The sequence below is a fragment of the Panthera tigris genome, chromosome E2 (assembly GCF_018350195.1).
Source record: "Panthera tigris isolate Pti1 chromosome E2, P.tigris_Pti1_mat1.1, whole genome shotgun sequence".
NCBI classification, from domain to species: domain Eukaryota; kingdom Metazoa; phylum Chordata; class Mammalia; order Carnivora; family Felidae; genus Panthera; species Panthera tigris.
In genome coordinates this window covers 6795752-6820052 of record NC_056674.1, presented here as the reverse complement: position 1 = coordinate 6820052, position 24301 = coordinate 6795752, and the positions used below count along the sequence as shown (strand labels likewise).

The window sequence follows — 24301 nt, the reverse complement described above, 5'->3', positions numbered from 1 at the left end:
AAGAGGTAGTTTATGTAACCTTCAATCTCACACGATCCTGTAGATGCTGTAAATGTTTTGATGACAGTCTAGGTTTGGAATTAAAATTTGAGAGAGAAGTGAGAGTAGTCTTTGCTGTACTTTGGTTGGTATCTGATAACAGTTCCTTCCCTGCAAATACAGTTTGACTGACAGAGCGAGCAAGGATGAGCAATGAACCACAAATTTTCCACCTTGGTAGTGAGTAGATTCTTCCCCTTTTAATATTTTGAACATGGCCAGGCAAAGTTGGGAAGCACTTATCCTCCTGACTTTCCTGTTGGAAAGTGGTTTGGGGTGGGAGCTCTGGAGGGACAAGATGGTGAAGACTCTTGATTCACTGAAATGCTTCTGGGCTCACAGGTAAGAATCTTTTCTTCAAGAGAATAGTGCTCTCCTCAACTTCCCAGGCTTTACACTCAAGACAATGGAGAGCTTCCAGTCATTCCAGAACAAATCCTTTGGGAATGCACACAGTAGAACAGTAGTATTTATTTTGCTAACCATAATGTCACATTGTAGTTGACATGCCATTATAACCCTTCACACCCTCAAGATTTGCAAACTTTCCCCACGTGCAAGACTAGCGGTGCCTGGGTTTGGGATAGAAAGTCTGTCAGCGTCCCTGGGATTAACGTGAGCCTTTCTTTTTTTTTTTTTTTTTTTTTTTTAATTTTTTTTAATGTTTATTTATTTTTGAGACAAAGAGAGAGAGAGAACAGGGGAGGGGCAGAGAGAGAGGGAAACACAGAATCCAAAGCAGGCTCCAGGCTCTGAGCTGTCAGCACAGAGCCCGACGCGGGGCTTGAACCCACAAACCATGAGATCATGACCTGAGCCAAAGTCGGACGCTTAACCGACTGAGCCACCCAGGCGCCCCAAACATGAGCCTTTCTGACTTTTGTCTCATGCTGTATGTACTGTACTGCTCAGGGTGGGCATTACCACCTAGTCTACATCGCTTATTGAAAACAGAGGAAGAGGATCTCTACCCCCTTTACAAAGGCTGCTTCTGGTTGTGTGACCAGTGAGCATAAAGACCCCTGAGTAAACTTGTGCCTTGATTTCCCCGAAACTGAGACACTTCACATGTATGTTGGTGGCTTATGATTTAGAGACAGTGTGCTGTGACTGAAAAAGGTCCCTGGAATCTGTGCCCGCATGTTGCGGAGCACCTTGAGGTTTACCTGTTTTATTTTTTCTCAGGCTATGTGGTAGCATTTGTCTTTATTGGAGTCTTCTGTAAGTAAGTCGTGGAGCTGTGGGAGTCCATTCAGTCACCTCAAACTGGGTACCTGCTGTAGTGGTACTTCCCCCATTTTAATGTAAAACAATGTGCTTGGAAAGGAAACCTACTTAGGTAAAATTAAGCTCATTTTGTCTTAGAGTTTAATTCCCATGAGGGGGTGCCTGGATGGCTCCACTCTGACTCTCGATTTTGGTTCGGGTCATGATCTCATGGTCAATGAAATTGATTGGGCTCCAGGCTCCGTGCTGACAGTGTGGAGCCTGCTTGGCTCTCTCCCTCGCTCTCTGCCCCTTCCCTGCTCTCTCTCTTTGAAGATAAACATTTTTTTTTTTAAAGAAAATAATTTGTGAGACTTTCCAGCTACATTCTATGAAAGGATTAATAACACCTCTAAAGTTTCACTTACGCTCTAAGGGAAGCATAGCTTGTGTAGTATAGGGAAAATAGAAGCCTATTTTATTTATTATGGGAACAAGTTACATTGTCCAATCAAGCAATACCAGGACCAAAGCTAGTATTTATTTCGGTCTTTTAATATCAGGGACTATCTCGCAAACTGTTTAGAATTCACAGGGGTATACAACGTGTGAATAGTTGGCATTTTCCAACCCTAAATATCTGATGAGTTTAGAAGATACAAAATTCTTTCTTTTTTTTTTTTTTTTTAATTTTTTTTTTCAACGTTTATTTTATTTTTGGGACAGAGAGAGACAGAGCATGAACGGGGGAGGGACAGAGAGAGAGGGAGACACAGAATCGGAAACAGGCTCCAGGCTCCGAGCCATCAGCCCAGAGCCCGACGCGGGGCTCGAACTCACGGACCGTGAGATCGTGACCCGGCTGAAGTCGGACGCTTAACCGACTGCGCCACCCAGGTGCCCCCAAAATTCTTTCTTAAAGATACTTCCACTGTATTGCATCCGATCTAAAATACCTTTGGTTGTGTGATGCACCATCATTTTATGTACTAAGCTCTCTATTTAAATATGTCAAACCATAAGGACAGATGGGTGGCTTAGTCGGTTAAGCGTCCCACTTGAGCTCAGGTCATGATCTTGCAGTTCATGAGTTCGAGTCCCGCATTGGGCTCTGTGCCGACAGCTCAGAGCCTGGAGCCTCTTTTGATTCTGTGTGTGTGTGTCTCTCTCTCTGCCCCTCCCCCACTCGCACTCTGCTTCTCTCTCTCTCTCTCAAAAATAAATAAAAACGTTAAAAAAATTTAAATATGTTGGGGCAACTGGTTGGCTCAGTTAAGTGTCCAACTTTGGTTCCGGTCATGATCTCACAGTTCGTGAGGTTGAGCCCTGTGTCAGGCTCTGTGCTGACAACTTGGAACCTGCTTTGAATTCTGTGTCTCTCTCTCTTTCTGCCCCTCCACCACTCATGCCCTGTCTCTCTCTCAAAAATAAATAAACATTAAAAAAAATTTTTTTAAATTTAAAGATGTCAAACCATCAACTGTATGCTCCATTTTAACTTCATTTTTAATTATGTGGGGGAAAAAATTCTATCTTGGAATTGTTGAAAAAATGTTTTACTCAAGAAATGCTACAAATCTTCCAGGCCCATTTACAAATACCAGTAAATAGAGGCGTGGCAGAGGAGGAGCTATTCAGTATTTTATTAATTTTTATTCATAAAATAAATTTTATTAATTTTATACTATAAATTTATTTTTATTAATAACTTTTTTATTTATGACTAAAATAATGAACCGTGTAGTTCAATTACAACAGATGTAATGATGTAAAAATGCAACGCAAATATTCTATTGGCAAGTTTTGTGTACATTTAAATATGTGTCCTAGGGAGTCCCAATTGGTATGATAATACAAGCAATTCCCAATTATGAACAATCATTTCAATAGTAAAAATAGATGTAAAACCCATATTCTCACATAGTTATATAATTTTTGCTTTATTTTCTGACAGGTATATTTACATACTTAATATTTCCCATAATTGTCTATTGTGTCACAATTACAGAGTATGACATCCCTCATAAAACAACACCCATGAAAGATGATTCCTCAGATTCACTATAGATTTTTTTTCCTCAGTGTCAGTTCTCTGATTATCAGCGTAGCAGGATTTCATGCCAACAACATCTTCACAATCTATACACACACACACACACACACACACACACACACACACACACACACACAGGTCTTCCCTCCTATTTGTTCCCTCTGGGCTACATTCACCTGAAATGTACTGGGGAAGGGGTTTCCTGCTGTCTGGCATTCTACCCAGTACCATCCTCTTATAAGCGAGGACGTGCGAGCTTGGGGAAAAAAAAAAGTGTGTCCACATCGGTAGCCTTTGTTTTGCTCCTATGTAAGCTCTGGTGTTATGAGCCATTCACTCTCAAAGACAAGTTTTGGATATTTCATGATTTCTCTCCCCCATGAGTTTTCTGATGTAACATGAGGCTGAATTTGTGGGAGAAAGTTTTCCAACACTCACTGCATCCATAAGGCTTCTCCCCTGTGTGAGTTCTTTGATGGATAATAAGATGTGACTTCTGGGCAAAAGATTTCTGACATTCGCTGCATTCGTGGGGTTTCTCTCCCGTGTGTGTTTTCTGATGCAAAACGAGGCTGAACTTAATAGGAAAAGTTTTGCCACATTCACTGCATCCATAGGGTTTCTCTCCTGTATGGATTCTCTGATGAATAATAAGGCTAAACTTGTGAGAGAAAGTCTTCCCACACTGGATGCATTCATACGGTTTCTCTCCTGAGTGAATTCTCTGGTGAATGAGGAGATAGGACTTCCGGCTGAAGGCTCTGTGGCATTCGCTACACTCGTAAGGTTTCTCTCCGGTGTGAGACCTCTGATGAATAGTGAGGTGTGACTTTTGGGTGAAAGCTTTCTGACACTGACTGCATTCATAAGGTTTCTCACCCGTATGTGTTCTTTGGTGTAGGATGAGACTAAACTTGATGGAGAACGTTTTCCCACATTCGCTGCACCCATAGGGTTTCTCTCCCGTATGAGTTCTCCAGTGAGTATTGAGGAGTGACTTTACACTGAAGCCTTTTCCACATTCACTGCAATGGTAAGGTTTCTCTCCTGTGTGAGTTCTCTGATGTCTAATGAGCTCAGATCTCTGGATGAAGGCTTTTCCACAGTCGCTGCATCCGTAAGGTTTCTCCCCTGTGTGAGTTTTTTGATGTAAAATGAGGCTAAACTTAAGGGGGAAATTTTTCCCACATTTGTCGCAACCGTAAGGTTTCTCTCCCGTGTGAGATCTCTGATGAATAATGAGCTGTGACTTGTTGCTGAAGCTCTTCTCGCACTCACCACACCTGTAGGGCTTCTGTCCCGTATGAGTTCTTTGATGTGAGGTGAGCTGTGACTTACCGCCGAAGCTTTTCTGACATATGCGACACTCAAACCGTTTCTCTCCTGTGTGAGTTCTCTGGTGTTTATTAAGGCATGACTTATCAGTAAAAGCTTTCCCACATTTATTGCATTCATAAGGTTTCTCTCCTGTGTGGGTTCTCTGATGTAAAATGAGATGGGACTTCCGGCTGAAGGCTTTCCCACATCTACTGCAACCATAGGGTTTCTCTCCTGTGTGTGTTCTCTGATGCTTAATGAGGTCTGCCTTCTGGGAAAAGACTCTCCCACAGTCACTGCAGTTAAACTGTTTCTCTCCTGCTCGAGTCTTCCGGTGTTCAATAAGCTGTGACTTATGGCCGAAAGCCTTCAAATGTTCATTAAATTCATTATATTTTTCTCCATTATGAATTTTCCCATGCTTGGTATAAAGAACTACTTTGTCGTACCCATTAAATTCCACTTCGTTTCTTGCATAGCTTTTATTCTGAATAATGTGCTCTACGTTAGGTTTCAAGTGTTTCCCAAGTATGTCAAATGTATGGGATCTTTGTGCTAAAGGGACATCCGAATTTAAGCTTAGAGACAATATTTTTCTAAATGGGTTATTTATGTGGTGACTCTCCATAGTTTCAAGGTTGCCTTGGTTTTCTTGGTGCCAGTCTGTATGACTATCCACTTGCCAGGTGTCATCTAGAAAGGAGACCAAGGAACCACAATGATCATGTAATAGAAGGAGTGGAATTTCATAGCAAAGGCCAAGCAGAGAAGAGGAAACGAGACTGGGTATACAGTGAAAGTCTGAGACATTTGTAAGTGGAAGGAAGAAAAAAAAGGGAATAAACTAAAAAATGAGAAGAGGGACAATTTACGAATGCTGAGTATATAAGAAAAGAAAGCTATAACTGTGGGTTAGGGAAACAAAGATGAGGAGAAGGCAGGTAAACTGAGGATGCCAGGGAGAAAGATTAATTAGGTCAGCAAGTTCCAAGATGCACTAGAGGGGGATCTGATCCAAATACAAAAGAGAAGGAGATGTATTCTTTTATTTTCTTTTATTTTTAATTTTTCTTTTAAAAGTAGGCTCCATGCCCAACACAGGGCTTGAACTCATGACCCTGTGATCAAGAGTCGCACACTCAGGACACACGGGTGGCTCAGTTGGTTAAGCGTTTGACTTCGGCTCAGATCATGATCTCGCGGTTCGTGGATTGAGCCCTGTGTCGGGCTCTGTGCTGACAGATCAGAGCCTGAAGCCTGCTTCGGATTCTGTGTCTCCCTTGCTCTCTGCCCCTCCCCCGCTCATGCTCTGTCTCTCTCTGTCTCAAAAATAAAATAAACATTAAAAAAAAAAAAAAAAGAGTCTCACACTCTACTGAATGAGCCAGCCAGGTGCTCCCGAAAATGTATTCTTTTAAAAACCAAGAAAAAGGGGAGCCTGGGTGGTTCAGTAAGTTAAGCATCCAACTCTTGGTTTTGGCTCAGGTCATGATCTCACGGTTTGTGAGATTGAGCCACATGTCAGGCTCTGCATTCACGGTGTGAAGCCTGCTTGGGATGCTCTCTCTCTCTCCCCCTCTCTCTGTCCCTCCTCTTCTCTATCTCACTGTCTCAAAATAAATAAATAAACATTAAAAAGAAATAAAAACCAAACAAAAGAATCCTAATATGAAGAGATTAAAAAGTGGAATCAAGGGGCGTCTGGGTAGCTTAGTTGGTCAAGTGCCAGACTTCGGCTCAGGTCATGATCTGATGATTCGTGGGTTTGAACCCCACATCAGGCTCTGTGCTGACAGCTCAGAGCCTGGCGCCTGCTTCGGTTTCTGTGTTGCCCTCTCTCTCTCTGCCCCTCCCTTGCTCGCAGTCTCTCTCTCTCTCTCTCTCTCTCTCTCAAAAATAAACAAACATTAGGGGCACCTGGGTGGTTCAGTTGGTTAAGCATCGGACTTTGACTCAGGTCATGATCTCACGGTTCATGAGTTCAAGCCCTGTGTCAGGTTCTGTGCTAACAGCTCAGAGCTCAGAGCCTGGAGCCTGCTTCAGATTCTGTGCCTCCCACTCTCTCTGCCCCTCCCCCACTCACAGTCTGTCTCTCTCTCAAAAATAAACAAACATGAAAAATAAACAAACATTAAAAAAAAGTTATAAACAGAGAGGGAAGGAGGCAAGCCATAAGAGACCCTTAAATACAGAGAACAAACTGAGGGCTGACGGCAGGGGTGCAGGGGAAAGGGGAAAATGGGTGATGGGCATTGAGGAGGGCACTTGTTGGGATGAGCACTGGGTGTTGTATGTAAGAAATGAATCACGGGAATCTACCCCCAAAACCAAGAGCACACCGTATACACTGTATGTTAGCCAACTTGACAATAAATTATCTTTAAAAATATTAAAAATTAAAAAAAAAGAATGAGATAACAAAAAAACACTTTTTTTTTGTGGAGTCAATATTAATGTTATGTGGGAGCTTACATCCCCTGTTCTAAGTCATACTCAGAGCTTAAAAACTTCAAGATTTCTCTGAACAACAAGAGGTACCTCCCCGTTTCTGACCAAATAGAAATTTACTTCCATTTATGCCCCGGGGATGGTTTCTCACTCACCTGGATGAATCTGACTCTGGATTTCTTCCTCTGTTATCCATGGTGGTCCTTGTTCCAACTGGTAGAATGCATCTGCTTTGGTAACTTGACACCCTACTCAAGGAAAATTATAGCGGATCCATGGACCCACATACTTGGGCTTACAAGGCCTCTGAAAAACGGGGAAGGTTGTTTTTAAGGGCCCGAACAATTTGCCTCTTAAGGCCTTTTATTTCGGGAGCGAGAGAAAAGCACTCTGTTTGTTAAAGGCCAGAATGTACTAAAATCTATGAGGTATGAAACTCAAGTTCAAAAAAGTAAGGTACTTGTAAGGCTCCACACATTTCATTGCTGAGAAAAGAAAAGCAACTGATTGCCTGCATTACCCTGGGAAGGCTCTGCTTACCCACTGATATCAGGTTGCTATAATTTTCCAACATCACATCTTGATACAGGTGCTTCTGAATGGGGTCCAGTAGCTGCCACTCCTCCCATGTAAAAACCACAGCCACATCCTTGAATGACAGTAAGCCCTGCAATAGAACGTTCCTATTCATTCTAAAGGGATTATCATTGGTTAATACTACAAAAATAAGTATCATATAATAATTTTTCAGGTGGTAAGTCATTTGCCTTCTACATAACTAGTTTTGCATCATACTTTTTAGGAAAAACTAATTTTTTATTTAAAATTTCCTATCTTTGGGGCACCTGGGTGGCTCAGTCAGTTAAGCATCTGACTTCGGCTCAGGTCATGATCTCATGGTTCGTAGGTTCGAGCCCCACATTGGGCTCTGTGCTGACAGCTCAGAGCTTGGAGCCTGCTTCGGATTCTGTGTCTCCCTCTCTCTCTGTTCCTCCCTGCTCACGCTGTGTCTCTCTCTCTCAAAAATAAACATTAACATTTTTTAAATATCCTATCTTGGTGCTTCCAATCATTCACTGATGTACAAGTTCACTCTTTCATAAGAGACATAGACTAGAGCATCCTCAAATCCTTTAATCTTGGAACCACCTACAACCTATGTGAACGCACCTCTATGTCAGACACTGCATTGGATACTCCGTTGTACGGAAGACTTGCTTCCACCCTGAAGGAGCATACTGGCTTGCAGAAAGAGGAATGGAAGTGCACAAGTCTACAATACATATATAGAAGGCAAGAAAGAAATACATACCATGTGGGCACCAACGGGGAGCAGAAAAATTATAAAGGTTGAACTTCAGAGGGGTAAGGAGAGAGGTGCATGGAATTCAAGAAAGAAGTAACATGAGGGGCGCCTGGGTGGCTCAATCGGTTGAGTGTGTGACCTAGGCTCAGGTCGTGACCCCATGGTTCAAGGGTTTGAGCCCCATATAGGGCTCTCTGCTGTCACAGTGGAGCCTGCTTTGGATCCTCTGTCCTTCTCCCTCTCTGCCCCTCCCCCACTCATGAGCATGCGTGTGCTCTCTCTCAAAAATAAACATTAAAAAATACAAGAAAGAAGTAACATGAATGACAGCACAATGAAAAACCATGAGCATTTAAAACCCGCAAATACATCCTGAGTTGTGAAACCAAACGACTGAATTTAAAGCAGGTAGAGCACACTGTAAGCACTCAAAAAAAAAAAATGTTCACTTATTATTTTTTGTTACTGAAATGTTGATAGGGATGAATTTCCAAGGTACTGGCTTAAGTACACTTAATAAGTTACAGAAAAGTACATGAACTATAATCTCAATTATGACAATGGGTTATTAGGGTCTGTGCAGAAAAGGGTTGACTCCGCAGGCCTGGGTTGCCAAAACCCTGCACGCTCCAAAGAAAGGCCTGTCTTCAGGAAGACCAGCCATTGACTTGCTCCTGGGTGATAACCTCTGAACCCCTGGAATATCCAGCCCAATACAGGTGTTTCCACATTCCTGAGGCTTGGGCTACGCTCTATCAGAATTTGGGGGGCCTGGAGACTGAGTAGCTGAGGTCAGTCACATATGCTAAATGCCTATGTTGACTGACATTCAATACAACCCTGGACACCAAGCTGCAGGTGAGCCCCCCTGGATGGCAGCACTCTCCACCAGTTGCTACACATTGTCATGGGGAGAATTAAGTGCTATTCGAGCTACTCCACTGGGTTAGGATAGCTGGAGGCTGATGCTGAGTCGTTCCTGGATGCTACTCTGTATCTTTTGCCTTTGCTGATTTTACTTAAAAAAATGTTTTTAAATGGGCTCCACAACCAGAGTGGAGCTCAGTACGGGACTTGAACTCATGACCTTGAGATCAAGACTCAGATGCTTAATTAGAAAAAAAAAAAAAAAGAGTCAGATATTTAGCCAATTGAGCCAAGCAGGTGCCCCTGCCTTTGCTGATTTTAATCGGTATTTTTTTCACTGTAATAATCCATAACTGTGAGTATAACAGCTTTTTTGAGTCCTTTTGAGTTCTTCTGGAGAATCATCAAGACGGAGGGTGGGCCAAGGACCCCCAACTCAAATATATAAAAATTCATAGTTATATATGTAATTGCTGACAGGGAAATTCAAAACAATACATATAACTTTTGAGATTATTTATTTTGAGGGTGGTGAAAAAGGATCAATGAGGGACTTACAAGTTTAGCTCTAGAAACTTCTGTACTATTTGAAAGTTTAGACATTGAGACTATTTTAAGGTTTACTAATATAATTGGAAAAATTTTATAATAGAAGAAATGAACTATGAACTGACAGTTGACATCTGCATTTTGGGGTGTGAAAAGATTACAAAGGAAATATTCTAAGACTTCACTAATAGGTTGGGGTTTCTCAGCCTCAACCCTACTGACATTTTGGGCTGGATAACTTCTTGTGATAGAGGCCTGTACTGTGTGCTGTAGGATGTTTACCAGCATCCCTGGCCTCTATTTACTAGATCCCATTAACAGTTATGACAATCAAAAATGTCCCAGAGGGGTGCCTGGGTGGCTCAGTTAAGTGTCAGACTCTTGATTTTGGCTTCAGTCATGATCTCACAGTTTGTGGGTTGAAGCCCCACATTGGACTCTGCAGCTGGCAGTGCGGAGCCTGCTTGGGATTCTCTCTCTCCCTCTCTGCCCCTCCCCTGCTTGTGATGTCTCCAACTCTCTCAAAGTAAATAAATAAACTTAAAAAAAAAAGTCCCATACGTTGTCAAATGTCCCCTGGGGAGACAAAATCATCTCGAATTGAGAATCACTGATTTAAAGAAAAAACTTAATTTTGAGAGCTGTTTGTGGAAGACCAAATGATGGTCTTAGAATCCATCCATTCTTGTTGATAATCTAGGTGTTATCCCTGAATACAGTCAGACCACCAGGAAGCTGTGGACTTGAGCTACACTGTTTTGAACCCCTAAAGCACTCTGATCACTGAGTTTGGCTCTGGTGTAACACCACTGGCTTATCTGTGGATGGCTGAGAAATAATCAAAGGAAACTCACCACTTTTTTAGTCGTTTTCTATATGTAGAAGGCACTGAGCACTAAGCAATCTAACCTAAATACCCACCAAAGAAATGTCTTCTACTTATGTGACAGAAGCTATCTACTTTTCTAGAGGAGCTTTCTCCTTAAGGTAAGGCAAATCGCCAATGATTGTTTTTTTAAGTTTATTTTGAGAGAGAGTACACAAAGACGAGCAGAGGAGAGGCATAGGGAGAGAGAGAGAGAGAGAGAGAGAGAGAGAGAGAGAGAGAGAATCCCAAGCAGGCTCCTTGCCATCAGCACAGAGCCCGACTCAGGTCTTGATCTCATGAACCTAAAGATCATGCCATGAGCCAAAATCAAGAGTCAGATGCTTGACTGACTGACCCACCTGGTTGCCCCTCACCAACAATTTTTTATTGACAGCCATGCAGTAGATTATATTTCCCAAGGATGACTACAATAATATGTCCCATTCCAAAGCCTTCTGCAACATGACCTTGCTACTCCCTGTCAAGAGGCAGAACCTGTTCCCCTCTCCTGGAATCTAGTTTGTCTTAGGGTGTTGCTTGTAACAGAGAGGATGCAGCTGAAGGGATGATGCAGAAAAGGCCATGTAGTTTCAGTCTGGTTCTGTCATATCTAGCATCATTCTCTGAGAAGCCCGAGCCACCCTGGGAGGCCGTGCATAAATACTCCAATAGCCCCAGCCCAGCCTAGCTTTTGAGTCATGTCGTCCTGGAAAACAGATACGGGAATGAAGAAGCCTTCAGATGATTCCAGTTCCCAATCTTTGAGTCTTCCCAGCTGAGGTTCCAGAACCATGGTGTGGAGACAAACTGCAATAAAGGAGTAACACAGCAGTCTGGGTTGTCCACACCCTGCACATGCCAAAGAAAGGTTTGGTCCTTACCTGTTCATAGGAAGTAACCTCTGAGCCCTGGAAATATCTTTACCTGAGAACTCTGAGCTACACCAGATGATCTATGCTATCAATGTGATTCATGGTGGGGGGGCTTGGGCCACACTGTAGCAGCTGGACTTCTGAAAGGCCTGGAGACTAAAGTCAGCCATTGATGTAGTGAGTGTTGCCTACGTGCCCGAATCAAATAAACACCCTGCAGTGGCGCCTCAGTGTCTCGGTTAGGTGTCTGACTCTTGATTTAGGCTCAGGTCATGATCTCAGGGTCGTGAGATCAAGCCCCATGTCCATGTTGAGATTCTCTCTCCCTCTCCCTTGACCCCTCCCCCCCGCTCTTGCACCACACACACTCTCTCTCTCTTTAAAAACTCCAAACCCTGGAAACTAAGGTGTGAGTGAGCTTCCCTGATTAGCAATACTCAATATGTGTGTTACAAATCACTGCCGGGAAAATTCAACACTGTCCACGTGACTCCACGGAGAGAACTTTTTGCCTGGTATCTCCTGGATCTGACCTTACAGACTTTCTCTGTGGCTGATTTTAATCTGTATCCTTTTGCTGTAATAAGCTCTAATCGTGAATATAACAATGTTTCTGAGCACTCTGAATTCTAACAAATCACTGATTCTGAGGGTGGTCTTGGGAACTCATGAACAGGTAAGGCACCACCAAGGGGCCCTGTCTGACCCACTGAATTCCTGACCCACTGACTCCATGAGGATGATAAAATTAAATGCATATCACCAGGTTTCAGGGTGGCTTGTTATGCAGCAATAAATAACTGGAACAGGAAATACTAAAGACAAGTTTGTAGCTCAATTTTATGATTTAGAACTTTGTGGACTATAATCTATATTCTAGCTTAAAACAATGTGTATAACATATGATTTACATATCCTCATTGCTACCTGGCTGTGAGGTTGATTCTTTGTCTATTTTTCCCCAGATTCTGACATTTATCTCTTCATGCCTTATCTGGTATAGAGTAGTCAGCATAAATACTGAATAAACATATTCTTTTAGTAGGTGTATTATTAAATCTCCCCAAACCCACTGCAAAGACTAATGGAAAAAATATATATAAATATACAACTCACTGGGGGCTTGGACATTTTCTGGGGCCTTTAGACACCGTCAGAAAATCTAATATCTGCTCTGTTGTTGATTCTGGGCTATTTTCTGAAGCTCTAGTTCAAGGTCTCTGGTCAAGGATGCAGCGTTGATCTTTGTATCTTCACTTCCTTCCTTCATAAGAACTATTTTATCCCAGGAAGCCAGGATCTGGGAATTATAGAAATTGTAACTGTGAGTATAACAGATTTTTCTGAGTTGTTTGAGTCCTCATTTGTATGTGATTTGTATGTGTATATGTATTTTAGATATACACAAATACAGGTATATCAAAAAATTGTTTTCTTTAGGTAAATATAATCGTCTAAAGAAAACAAGTAATATGTATTACCTGATGGCTCAATAATTATTATATAATAAACACTAACAATAAAGTGTCACCATTAAATTATGTAATTTTACCGAAACTGTACTCAAAACTAAATCTACACCTAGAGAAAGACCATTGCAAAGAAGTAGGGGAGAAAAATGTCCAATGAGAAAATTTTAAAAGCCTAAAAAATCCAGAGAAACGGGTATAAATACTGGAATACTGCTTGCTGACCTGTCTTGGGTATCCACTGTGTGATCCTTAACTGTATGAGTAGTTAGTACTGTTCTGTTTTTTTGCTTTTTTTAACAAATGAGAAAAGAATCTCAGAGAGGTTGAGAAACTTGCTCAAGTTTACATAGTAAAGTGACAGAATATGGATAAAAACCTAGGTCTGCCCAAATCCAAAGTCCATATTCTTTTCTCTGAATTAAACTTACCTGCAGGTACTCTGACTGCTTACCTGGAAAACCTACAAGAATCAATTAGTAGTTACATTAGTGATAAGAGTTCAGTAAAGAAAGAAAAGAGAAAAACACTTTTTTTTAATAGCTGCTTTTATATCTGCCAGAAAATAAAAAATAAAGTAACCACTGGAAACGCTCAAAGACAACAAAGCTGGCCAAGCACTGACCACAAGCCACTCCATTCATTGACCACCTCCAAAGGCACTCCCATTCCTGACTTCTTTCATGAACACCCCAAACACTGACCTCCCCATCATTTGCCTCTGATCAGTGACTTAACCTGAAAGACACCCCAAACATTAACCCTAAGCGCATTCCAAACACTGACCCAACGTCTAGGAAACGCCAGTCACTGATTTACCTCCAAGACCGCAGCCCAAGTCACTGACCTACCGCACAAAAGCAATACCCCAAGTCCTAACACCTTTCTCCAGGCCACTCCAATCCCTCACCAGCCCAGACCTGCACCATTTCCGACCATCCCGCTTCCTCAATCATGGAATGCATCCACCGCCCACAACGGCTTGCTTCCCTCACGGACAACCCAAAACCTCCCTACCCTAAACCCCAAATCTCCACAAGCCAAGCTCAATCTGATTCCGCTCCCAGGACGCGAAACTGAGACCCCTTAATAGAGCCTTCGCGCACCAGTTGGGTTGGTAGAAAGGGCCACGGTCCATCACTTCGGCTTTAGACTCACAAGCGCTACTATTGCACCTCCCAGGTCAAGTTTAACGTCTTTGGTATCCGAGTCTGCGGGTTGCCAACCACCACACCGGGGGCGTCCTTCCACCGACGAAGACTCCGTTCAGCTTTCGGTCTTTTAGACAAAGACACTACGAGATAGTATGGCGGCGCCCTGTTGGCCGATTTATGCGGGAGCCGCCATATTGGAAGATGCCGTACAACATCTTTTTCTGCCCCAGATAACAGTACTACTCCACGTTACGTCAATTGTGAGCGACGCAAAGGGCGATGCTCTTGCTCCCGTCTGCTTGGAACCCGGAGGCGCACCAAGCCAAAGGCACCAAAACTTGGCAAGCAGCAAAACTTGACAGCAGGCGCGGCCGTTTTGACAAAGGTGCACATATCCGTGCTGGAAAGGGAGTCGTGCTTTGCACCACTTTAGGGAGTGCAAAGCAGGGGGAACAATCTCAGGAAGTGCTTATGAAGAACGATATAGGGCTTAGAGAAGCCAAAGTAGTATGACAAAGGCAGCCTGCCTCACTGTGGGCACAGAGTAAACTAATTCAGTTTAAGGAAAAGATCTCTTCCTGACAGGATTGCTGGTGGCCCTTCGGTGACATCTCCCGGTAAAAGGTGACAGGGTAGGTAGAGCTAGTAGTGAGGGAGAGGTAACGGTATTGGCCAAGGTAGAGGGTGGCGAAATGCTAGGAATAGAAGACTAGAAATTGTTGGTAGAAATTAATTAACAGGCTTTACCTCAATTCAAATGTTTTCACATTTAATTTTTAGTGAAGTTATTGTAATTGGAATTGAGTCAAAGAGAATGTAAAATTTTAACTGGGTAGATAATTCCAGATTGTTGTCCAAAACTGTCCTATTAATGACACATTTTACTGGCTGCTTCCCTTCTTGAAGGACTATATCCTAAAACTAATAGCTAATTTTTAGTAAGGGTATACACATTTTTGGAACAGGAAACTATTTCAGGCATAATAATTAGATTATCTTGGTACTCTGAAAGCTATAGATGGTGATCCTAAACGTTACCCTCACTTCCCATATGGGGGGGGGGGGGAGGCCAAATGTATCAGAATGTCTGTTTCCTCAACACCTCATCAATCTTTTAAATTGTGCCCATTTTAAGGGTGGGGTGCCTGGGTGGCTCAGTTGGTTGCGTGTCCAACTTTGGCTCAGGTCACGATCTCACCTTTTGTGGGTTCGAGCCCCGCGTTGGGCTCTGTGCTGACAGCTCAGTGCCTGGAGCCTGCTTCGGATTCTGCGTCTCCCTCTCTCTCTGACCCTCCCCCACTCACATTCTCTCTCTCTCTCTCCCTCTCTCTCTCTCTCTCTCTCAAAAATAAACATTAAAATTTTTTTTTTTAATCTTATTCTAGTTTATTTTATAAATTGTTTACTTCCATTTCCCTCAGTATTTTAAATCGGTTATCTTTTTCTTAATCATATTGGGGGCATTTATACCTATTAATTCTACCCCCATTCTCTTATATTTACAGACGCCTATATTGTTTCTCATTTGGAGCTATTTGAATAAAGGTGCTATGAACATTCTTGTGTAAATCCTTCTGAAGATATACCATTTCAGCATTGTTGAGTAGATATCTAGGAGTGGAACTGCTGCTCTCATATGGTTCTCGGTTTTATTTTGCAATTCTCTTAAGCTTAGGAGTTAGTTTTGAAAGGATTTTTAGTCTTTTAAAGATTTCTGATATCTTAAGTAAGATGGATATACTTATAATGGATTTATTTAGGGGCATGATTTATCATGAAGGACACTTCAAAACAACCCTCCCGCAAATACAGTCTTCTGCCATAGGCATTTCCTTTTCCTCATTCTTCCAATCGAGTTGTATATATTTTTTTCATGTTTACTTATTTATTTATTTGGAGAGAGCGAGTGAGCACAAGCAGGGGAGGGGCAGAGAGAGGAGAGAGAGAACCCCAAACAGGCTCAGCACCATTAGTGCAGAGTCCAGTGCAGGGCTTGAGCTCACACACCCGGAGATCATGACCTGAGCTGAGATCAAGAGTTAAATGCTTAACGAACTGAGACACCCAGGCACCCCCAAGTTACATGTCAATTTTGGTTGGATTAGATTGGTGTTCACTTTATGATAACTATGTAAATACTACTTATAGCTCAGCCATGTAGTATACTATGATTATTTTTCCTTTCTTGCACAATTTTTTATTCTCCCTGGAGTTGCCTTATTCCTTCCTTCCAGAAATTCTGGCCTTTGGTTCTCAGAGAACCAATGGTCCTTGTCACTGGCTCCACAGCAGGATGGGGAGCCTGCTACCACATGTAACTTGCCATCTGGACATTGGCTGGAGACTGCTCTCCTCACCTTTACTGGGCGGTAATTGTGTTCTTGGGGGCTCACATCTGGGATCCAGAGACTGTGTTTCCACTTCCTTTGTCACCAGGGTGCGAACCTTGGAGCTCCAGGAGAAGTGACCTCACTTAGCGTCAGTGGACCGTTTGGCAAGGATGCACAATGGAACCCAGTGAGGCCCAGGAACCAGCTCAGGGAGCTCCGCCCATCAGACTGGTAAGAACCTGGGTTCATTTTGGTAGACCTGTCCCTAAGAGGCAGAAGGGGAGCCTGATCATCTCCCAGAGTTGCCTGAGTAGTTCCATAAGGGACAAAACTGCAATTTCAAGGCACTGGGTGCTGGACGGTGGGTTGGAGTCCCTATGTGACTGTGTGTGAATGAGACAGACAGTGGAAAGGTTCCTACCTGACCATTGGGCCACAGTAAGTGTTGAGTCCCCGATGCGGTTCCGTGGGGACCTCATACGGCTTAGGGTGGTGTCAGACTTCCTCAGGAGTCTGATCCCTGTCAGAACTTGATACTGAACCCGCCAATGCTAAGAGGCACCTACAATATCTCCTAGAGGAGAGCGGCAGGAAACTGGCAAAGCGAGTGTGCATCCTGTCCAAATTAGTCCCTCCCTTCCCCTTTTTTCCTCTCTTGTGCGTGAAAGTTGTCCGTTAGGGGGAGGAAATGGGTGGAAAGCAGAGTAAACTGACTCCCCTAGAGTGTATGTTGAGGAATTTCAAAAAGCGATATTCAGAAGACTATGGTATGAAATTAACTCCCAGAAAGCTCCAGACAATCTGTGAAATTGATTTGCCATCGTTCAAGGTGGGCTGGTCCTCTGATGACTCATTGATAAGAAACTAGTTGGCCGAGTGTTCAGGGTTGTTGTGGGGGATCCAGGCCACCCCAACCAATTTCCTTACATTGATTTTTGGCAAGACCTGGTCCTATCCTGGCTACCTTGGCTAAAAGTCTGTATTGAGGAGAACTGTAAAGTTATGATGGCTCGTGTCACAGCTTTCTCCAAATGCCAGCCCAAAACTGAAGAACCCATGCTGTCAGGAGAACTTGAGGAGACCCCACCACTATATGCCCCACTGTCCCCCTCACTGCCACCTGTGCCTCCAGCCACTGGGCTGCTGAAACCCTACCGGAGCCTGCCTCTAGTCCTGAGACCTCACCACCTCCAGCACCACCGGCCTCTCCAGATGTGATGGGCTTGCCTGGACCACTTGTCCTAACCCCATACACCCCTCCTGGAAAGCAACTAGAAGATCAGGCCAGCAGAGACAGTCCCTCCCTGCAGCAACACCAGAGCCCTACAGATGCCACTAAGGGAAACTAGGGGACCTGTCTCTTATGATCAGGAAAGCCAGATCCGAGGAGACCAGCATGTTTTTGTGTACCCAACCTTTACCACTACGGACCTCCTAAATTGGAAGCACCATACTCCTTCCCATATGGAGAAGCCCAGGCTATGATTGAACTAATCCATAATTCAAACCCACAAACCTACCTGGATGGACCGCTGCCAACTCCTCCTGACCCTCTTTGACACAGAGGGGTGTTGTGGAATTGCCCAGGTGGCCCTAAAATGCTTACAGGAGAATACCCCGGCTGGGATGCTAGACACCCAGGCTTATGCTCAAGCTCACTTCCCTGGGGAGGACCCCAAATGACTCAAGTGTAGATGGAGGGCTCGCAAGGACTGAACGGTCTCAAGAAGCCCTTCTAAATGGCATGAAGGAAGGGGGTGAAAAGGCCATAAATGTGAGTAAAACATCAGAAGTACTCCAGGCACCCGAAGAGAGCCCAAGCCAGTTCTACGAGACATTATGTGAGACATTTCGTCTCTACACCTGTTTTGATCCAGAAGCGCCCGTGACCCAGCGTATGGTCAATGGGCTTTTGTCAGTCAGGCCCAACGGGACATCTGGCCCAAGCTGCAAAAGCTGGAGGGTTTTGCTGGCATGAATGCCAGTCAGTTGCTGGAAGTAGCAACTCAGGTGTTCGTCATTAGTGACCAGGTGGCATGGAGTAAAGAATGCCAGAAGATGCAGAAGAAGGCAGACTTGTTAGCTGCTGCCTTGGTGGAGCAGTCGGAACACTCCTGGAAAGGTGCCCCATAGGGACGGAGCCGGGGCCAAAAAGGGGACAGGCGGGGAGGATCATCTTGCCCAGGACCAAAGTTAGGATGGAACCAGTGTGGTCACTGCCTTCAGGAGAGCCACTGGAAAAATGAGTGCCCCCTGCGGCTGGGTAATTCTCAGCAGGGCACCAAGCAGAAACAAAGGGGCCATGTGGTCCAGGGCTAGTACCAACCAGCATCACGGCCTCATGGGGCCCCCAAAGATGATTTTGTGGAGCTAACTGCCATGGAGGACTATGAGGAGGACTAGGACAGACTGGGCTCTATTTTGTTAGGCCCCCAAGAGCCTATGGTCCAATTGAATATGGGGGGCTGACCCACTGACTTCATGGTAGATACTGGAGCAGAACACTCGGTGGTGACGCAACCAGTGGGCCCCCTCTCACAGAGACAAGCTACTGTTGTGGGGGCCACAGGCAATCAGACATGCAGTCCCTTCCTGCTGCCTCGGTAATGCAGTTTAGGCGGCCATGAAGTCATCCATGAATTCCTGTACCTCCCCTCCTGCCCTGTGGCTTTAATGGGCCAGGACCTGTTGGGAAAGCTGCAGGCCCAGATAACTTTCAACTCCCATGGACAAGCTGCTCTGGACCCTACGAAAGCCGGAAGCAAAGATTATGACTGTCAGGATTCCTCAAGGGGAAGAATGGCGCCTCTACAGTCTCACGGAGGAACCACAACAGGGACCTGAGCTGCCCTTCAGAGTACGCTTGTGTGGGCTGAGGACAACCCCCCAGGACTGGCCTGGAACATACCTCCAGTAATTGTAGCCAGGGGCAGAGCCCATCCACCAAAAACAACATTTCATCCCTCGTAAGGCACAGGTAGGGCTACAGAAGCACCTGGAGAGACTTCTAAAATATGGGATCCTCCAACCCCGTCAGTCGTCTTGGAACATGCCTCTCATACCAGTCCAGAGCTGGGCACCGATGCCTATCAGCCAGTCCAAGACCTGCATGCTATCACCAGGTCAGTAAACCAGGCCGTTGTCACCCTACACCCGGTTGTCCCAAACCCATACACTCTCTTGGATCTTATCCCCACAGAAGCTGCCTTCTTCACATGCCTAGAGCTCAAGGATGCCTTCTTCTGCATCCACCTAGCTCCCCAGAGTCAACCAGTCTTTGCCTTCCAGTGGGAGAATCCTGAAAATGGTGACAACGACCGGTTGACTTGGACCAGATTGCCTCAGGGGTTCAAAAACTCCCCAACTATTTTCGGCACTGCATTAGCCTCAGACCTAAAAGCCTTCCCAGCGGATCAACATGGCTGTGTCCTGCTTCAGTATTAGATGATTTACTGTTGGCTGGAAGGTCTCGGGAGGATTGCACGGAAGGAACTCGGGAGCTCCTTACCCTCCTATGGGAAACTGACTATAAAGTCTCAAGAAAAAGGCCCAAATCTGTCAAAAGAAAGTCAAGTACCTTGGCTTTCACCTCTCCCAGGGGCAGTGCCAACTCGGCCTGGAGAGAAAATAGGCCATATGTTTAATTCCGGTCCTGTTGACCCGACGTCAGGTTCGGGAGTTACTCGGGGCTGCAGGTTTCTGTAGAATCTGGATACCTAACTTCTCGGTCTTGGCAAAACCCCTTTATGAGGCCACAAGTGGGGAGAGCAGGAATCCCTGTTATGGGAGCAAGTACAGCAAAGGGCCTTTAAAGAGCTCAAGTGGGCCCTTGCCAACATGCCTGGTCTGGGGCTCCCAGACACGTCCAAGCCCTTCTTGTATGTTCATGAACATACTGGCATTGTGCTGAAAGTCGTAACTCAGATGTTGGGGTCATGGCGCCTCCCGGTGGCACATCTGTGCAGCTTGACTCTGTTGCCCAAGGCTGGCCACCCTGCCTACGGGCACTTGCAGCCACGGCCCTCTTAGTGTCTGAGGCTGACAAGTTAACTATGGGACAAGAACTGACAGTCTGAGTGCCACATTCAGTATTGACATTTACGGAGTACAAGGGACAGTACTGGCTATCCAACGCCCGGATGGCCACATATCAGGGAATGCTATGTGAGAACCCATGCATTCACCTAGAGGTAGTGCCGCCCCTAAACCCTGCAACCCTATTGCCTGTCAGGCCAGGTCAACCAGATCGTGACTGCATTGAAGTCATGGATGAGGTGTTCTCCAGCTGACCAGACTTGAGGGACCAGCCCCTCAAGGACCCCAACTCTGAGTATTTCCCCGATGGTAGCAGTTTTGTGAAAGAGGGAGCACGCCTTGCAGGGTATTCCATGGTGACCCTGAATTGTATCGAGGCCAAACCCCTGCCAAAGGGGACTTCAGCACAGAAGGCAGAGTTCATCGCACGAACCAGAGTCCTCCAACTGGTGGCAGGGATACGTGTTAATATATACACAGACTCTAAGTATGCCTTCACCACCTTCCACGTACATGGGGCTTTACATAAAAAGAAGGGTCTAATAAACTCACGAGGAAAATACACAAAGTATGGTAAGGAAATCCTTGAACTCTTAGACGCTGTGTGAGCCCCTAAAAGAGTGGCAGTCAGGCATTGTTGGGGACATCAAAGGGGAGACACCACGGCTGCACGGGGAAACTGTAAGGCAGACCAAGAGACAAAGCTTGCAGCCTCCAAAGGAAGAGCGGAATCAGCAGCTTTAACCACCACACTGTTCCCTAGTCCACTGGGCAGAGTGGGACCCTAATTACTCACAACATGATAGTACCTGGTTTAAGACTGAAAATGGAAGCTACCTCCTAGGTGGATGGTGGAAATTCGAAGACAGCCGAGTAGCGATTCCTAAGGCCCTGGCCCTTACTCTTGTCAAGCAGTTCCATCAGGAAACCCATATTGGCCAGACAGCTCTTGAGACTACTTTGAGCCTACATTTCTACATCCCTTTACTCTCTAGCATAGCCTGAGCAGTAGGCGAGCAATGTGAAATGTGTGCCCAGCATAACCCATGTCAGGGACCCACGGCTGCCCTTGGGGTACAGAGTGTTGGGGGAGCCCCATTTGAAAATATCATGGTGGGGGCACCTGGATGGCTCAGTCAGTTAAGCATCTGACTTTGGCTCAGGTCTTGGGTTTGAGCCCTGCATCGGGCTCTTTGCTGACAGCTTGGATCCTGGAGCCTGCTTCAGATTCTGTGTCTCCCTCTCTCTCTGCTCCTTCCCTGCTCACGCTCTCTCTCTTTCTTTCTCTCTCTCTCAAAAAATAAACATTTAAAGAAAAATTTTTAAAAAAAAGAATATATGACGGTGGACTTCACTGAGCTTCCCCAGGTCCAAGTCTGTAAATATCTGTTGATTTTGGTGTGCACCTTCTCTGGCTGGGTGGAAGCCTTCCCTACTCACATAGAAAAGGCACATGAAGTGGCCCAACTTCTAAAAGAAATCATTCCTCCATTTGGGATCCTTATCACTATGGGATCAGGTAACGGGCCAGCATTCGTGGCCAAGGTGGTGCATCTGGTGGCAAAGGGGTTAAAGATCACCTGGAAGTTACACACAACATACCGACCCCAGAGCTCCGGGGAGGTGGAACAAATGACCTGAACCCTGAAGCTGCAGTTAAGTAAACTAGGTCAGGAAACCCACCTATACTGGGACCAGGTGTTGCAAACTGCCTTGTTAAGAATCAAGGTGTAGGGGCCCCTGGGTGGCTCAGTAGGTTAAGCGTCCTACTTCAGCTCTGTCATGATCTCATGTTTCATGGATTCGAACCCCACGTCGGGCTCTGTGCTGACAGCTCAGATCCTGGAGCCTACTTCGGATTCTGTGACCATCTCTCTCTGCTCTTTCTCACCTATAAATAAACATTAAAAATTAAAAAAAAAAACTTTTTTAAAAAAGGTGTAGCCCCACTAAGCAGATGGGGTTCTCCCCTTATGAAATCCTTTATGTGCGCCTTCCCTGTATTTTCAAGGGCATAAGGAGGGATCTAAATGAGATAGGGAATCTAATCCTAAAACAACAGAGGAGGGCCCTTGGCTCTACCCTAACCATCTTCCACCACTGGGTTAGGGAGCAATTACCTGTGAGTCTGACCACAGAGACACTCACCCCTTTAAACCAGGAGATGCTATATGGGGGAAGGAGTGGAATGTCCAGTCCCTAAAACCCCTCTAGAGGGACCCGGTCACTGTCATTTTGTCCGCCCCTCCTGCAGTAAAGGTGGCCGAGGTGGGTCCCTTGGATTCACCACAGCAGAGTGAAGCTGGCATCTCCATACTGGGAGTGCATTCCTGATCCATCAACGCCGTGCAAGCTGACCATACGGAAGAAGCAATCTGCAACTCCAGAGGCTCCGGGAGACTGCAGCCCTGCTTTAGTCACTCCGGAAGCTGACTGATCCGTGCATGGCAGAAGTTTGAGGAGTCGACGGTCCGGTGGAACAAATAGACTGTCCTTATCTTCTGTATCTGTTTCCTTACTCTGATGCACTGTCACCTTTCATCTCTCACCGTTACTGTGATTCTTGCTCTACTTTTCGCCACAGGATTGGCAGAGGCCGCCCCGGCCAGCTGGGAGTGTGGTGAGAGGTTTCTGTTAGCATTCACCTTCCTTTTGTGGATAGGATGGTTTGTTGGCATTGGTTGCTTCTAATCTGGATCTCTTCTGTAGACCTAGATTCTTCATCACGTGACCCTTGTATTCACATAACCAGGTCAGGCCAGGGAGTCACTCGGACCTTACTATACCACACCCACTTCTCATGCCAGGGAAGGGTCCTGGGGCCCTGAAGACACAATCAGACCACCTATTCTATCTGCCAACAGGAGAGTCAATACACTTGCTTTGGCCCACAATACTCCCCCAGTGAAGATTGGTTAGAAGTCCAATCCTACCAAGGGTGGGGGCTGGGGGGGGGGGTCTTGTCAGCCAGACATAAATTACTAACCCAAAGCGACTGGTGTCAATGCTGTTTGACGTCTGTGCGGTTATAAGTATTGGCCCAGGGGCATCTGTCATACGAAAAAAGCGGGCACTTGTCATAGAGGGCCCACAGACTCTTGATATACCATGCAGAGGCTTAGATTGGCTGCCGGAATACTGACTCAATGACAAATCTGTGTGTGAGGAAAGCGGTTTATGTGCCTATACACCTGCGTTTTTATGCCCCAGCTGGAGCTGTGTTTCATGGGCTACTTGGAAAAAAGAAGGCACAACAGTGCTTCTTCAGAAGGGGCTACTACATCAGATTGTCGATTGAAGGCCTGTAACCCTGTTAATTTTACCATTATTAACCCAGGAGATTCCAAATGGCAATGGGGCACCTGAATTGGCATCTGGATCCATGGGTGAGGCAGAGACCCAGGGACTGTGCTATATTTCAAGAGAGTCACTACCGCCCATCCAACCATGTTCCATCAAGTCTTCCACGCCTTCTATGAAGAAATAAGAAGTAGCCCCCCTCCCACTTCAGTCACAGTAAGAAACTTGTTTCTAGCCCTAGCAGAGACATAGCCCAGACTCTAAAGATCTCTTCTTGCTATGTATGCAGGGGAACCAACATGGGGGATCAATGGCCATGGGAGGCTATAGAATTAGATCCCTGTGAAGCTTATAATGGAACAGAATACCCCAGTCCTAGTACTGGGGCTTGGCTCCTCAAAAACTCAATTATTGGGAAAAATTGCCTTGCCCAGTGGGGAAGAAAGTTCACCATTTCTGTTGGAAACATAACATGCCTAGGCCAAAGA

The 24301-nt window shown here is 45.2% G+C and overlaps 1 protein-coding gene and 1 long non-coding RNA gene across 2 annotated transcripts in view; one reads left to right on the top strand and one right to left on the bottom strand.

Annotated features, from left to right (window-relative positions):
* Window positions 1–23682, top strand: part of LOC102972227 — a 53779-nt gene extending 30097 nt beyond the window's left edge. The window contains exons 3-4 of the long non-coding RNA XR_006212094.1: window positions 16585–16709; window positions 22768–23682. This is a non-coding gene — a long non-coding RNA (uncharacterized LOC102972227). The remainder of the gene's footprint in view (window positions 1–16584; window positions 16710–22767) is intronic.
* On the bottom strand, window positions 3654–14342 carry LOC102971931 (zinc finger protein 84-like). The gene is given in 7 exon segments (XM_042970229.1): window positions 3654–3791; window positions 3794–5308; window positions 7219–7311; window positions 7604–7730; window positions 12642–12825; window positions 13426–13457; window positions 14101–14342. Coding segments are annotated over 5 exon segments (1809 nt in total). The 5' UTR covers window positions 12657–12825; window positions 13426–13457; window positions 14101–14342; the 3' UTR covers window positions 3654–3732.
* Window positions 23683–24301: the final 619 nt, after the last annotated feature.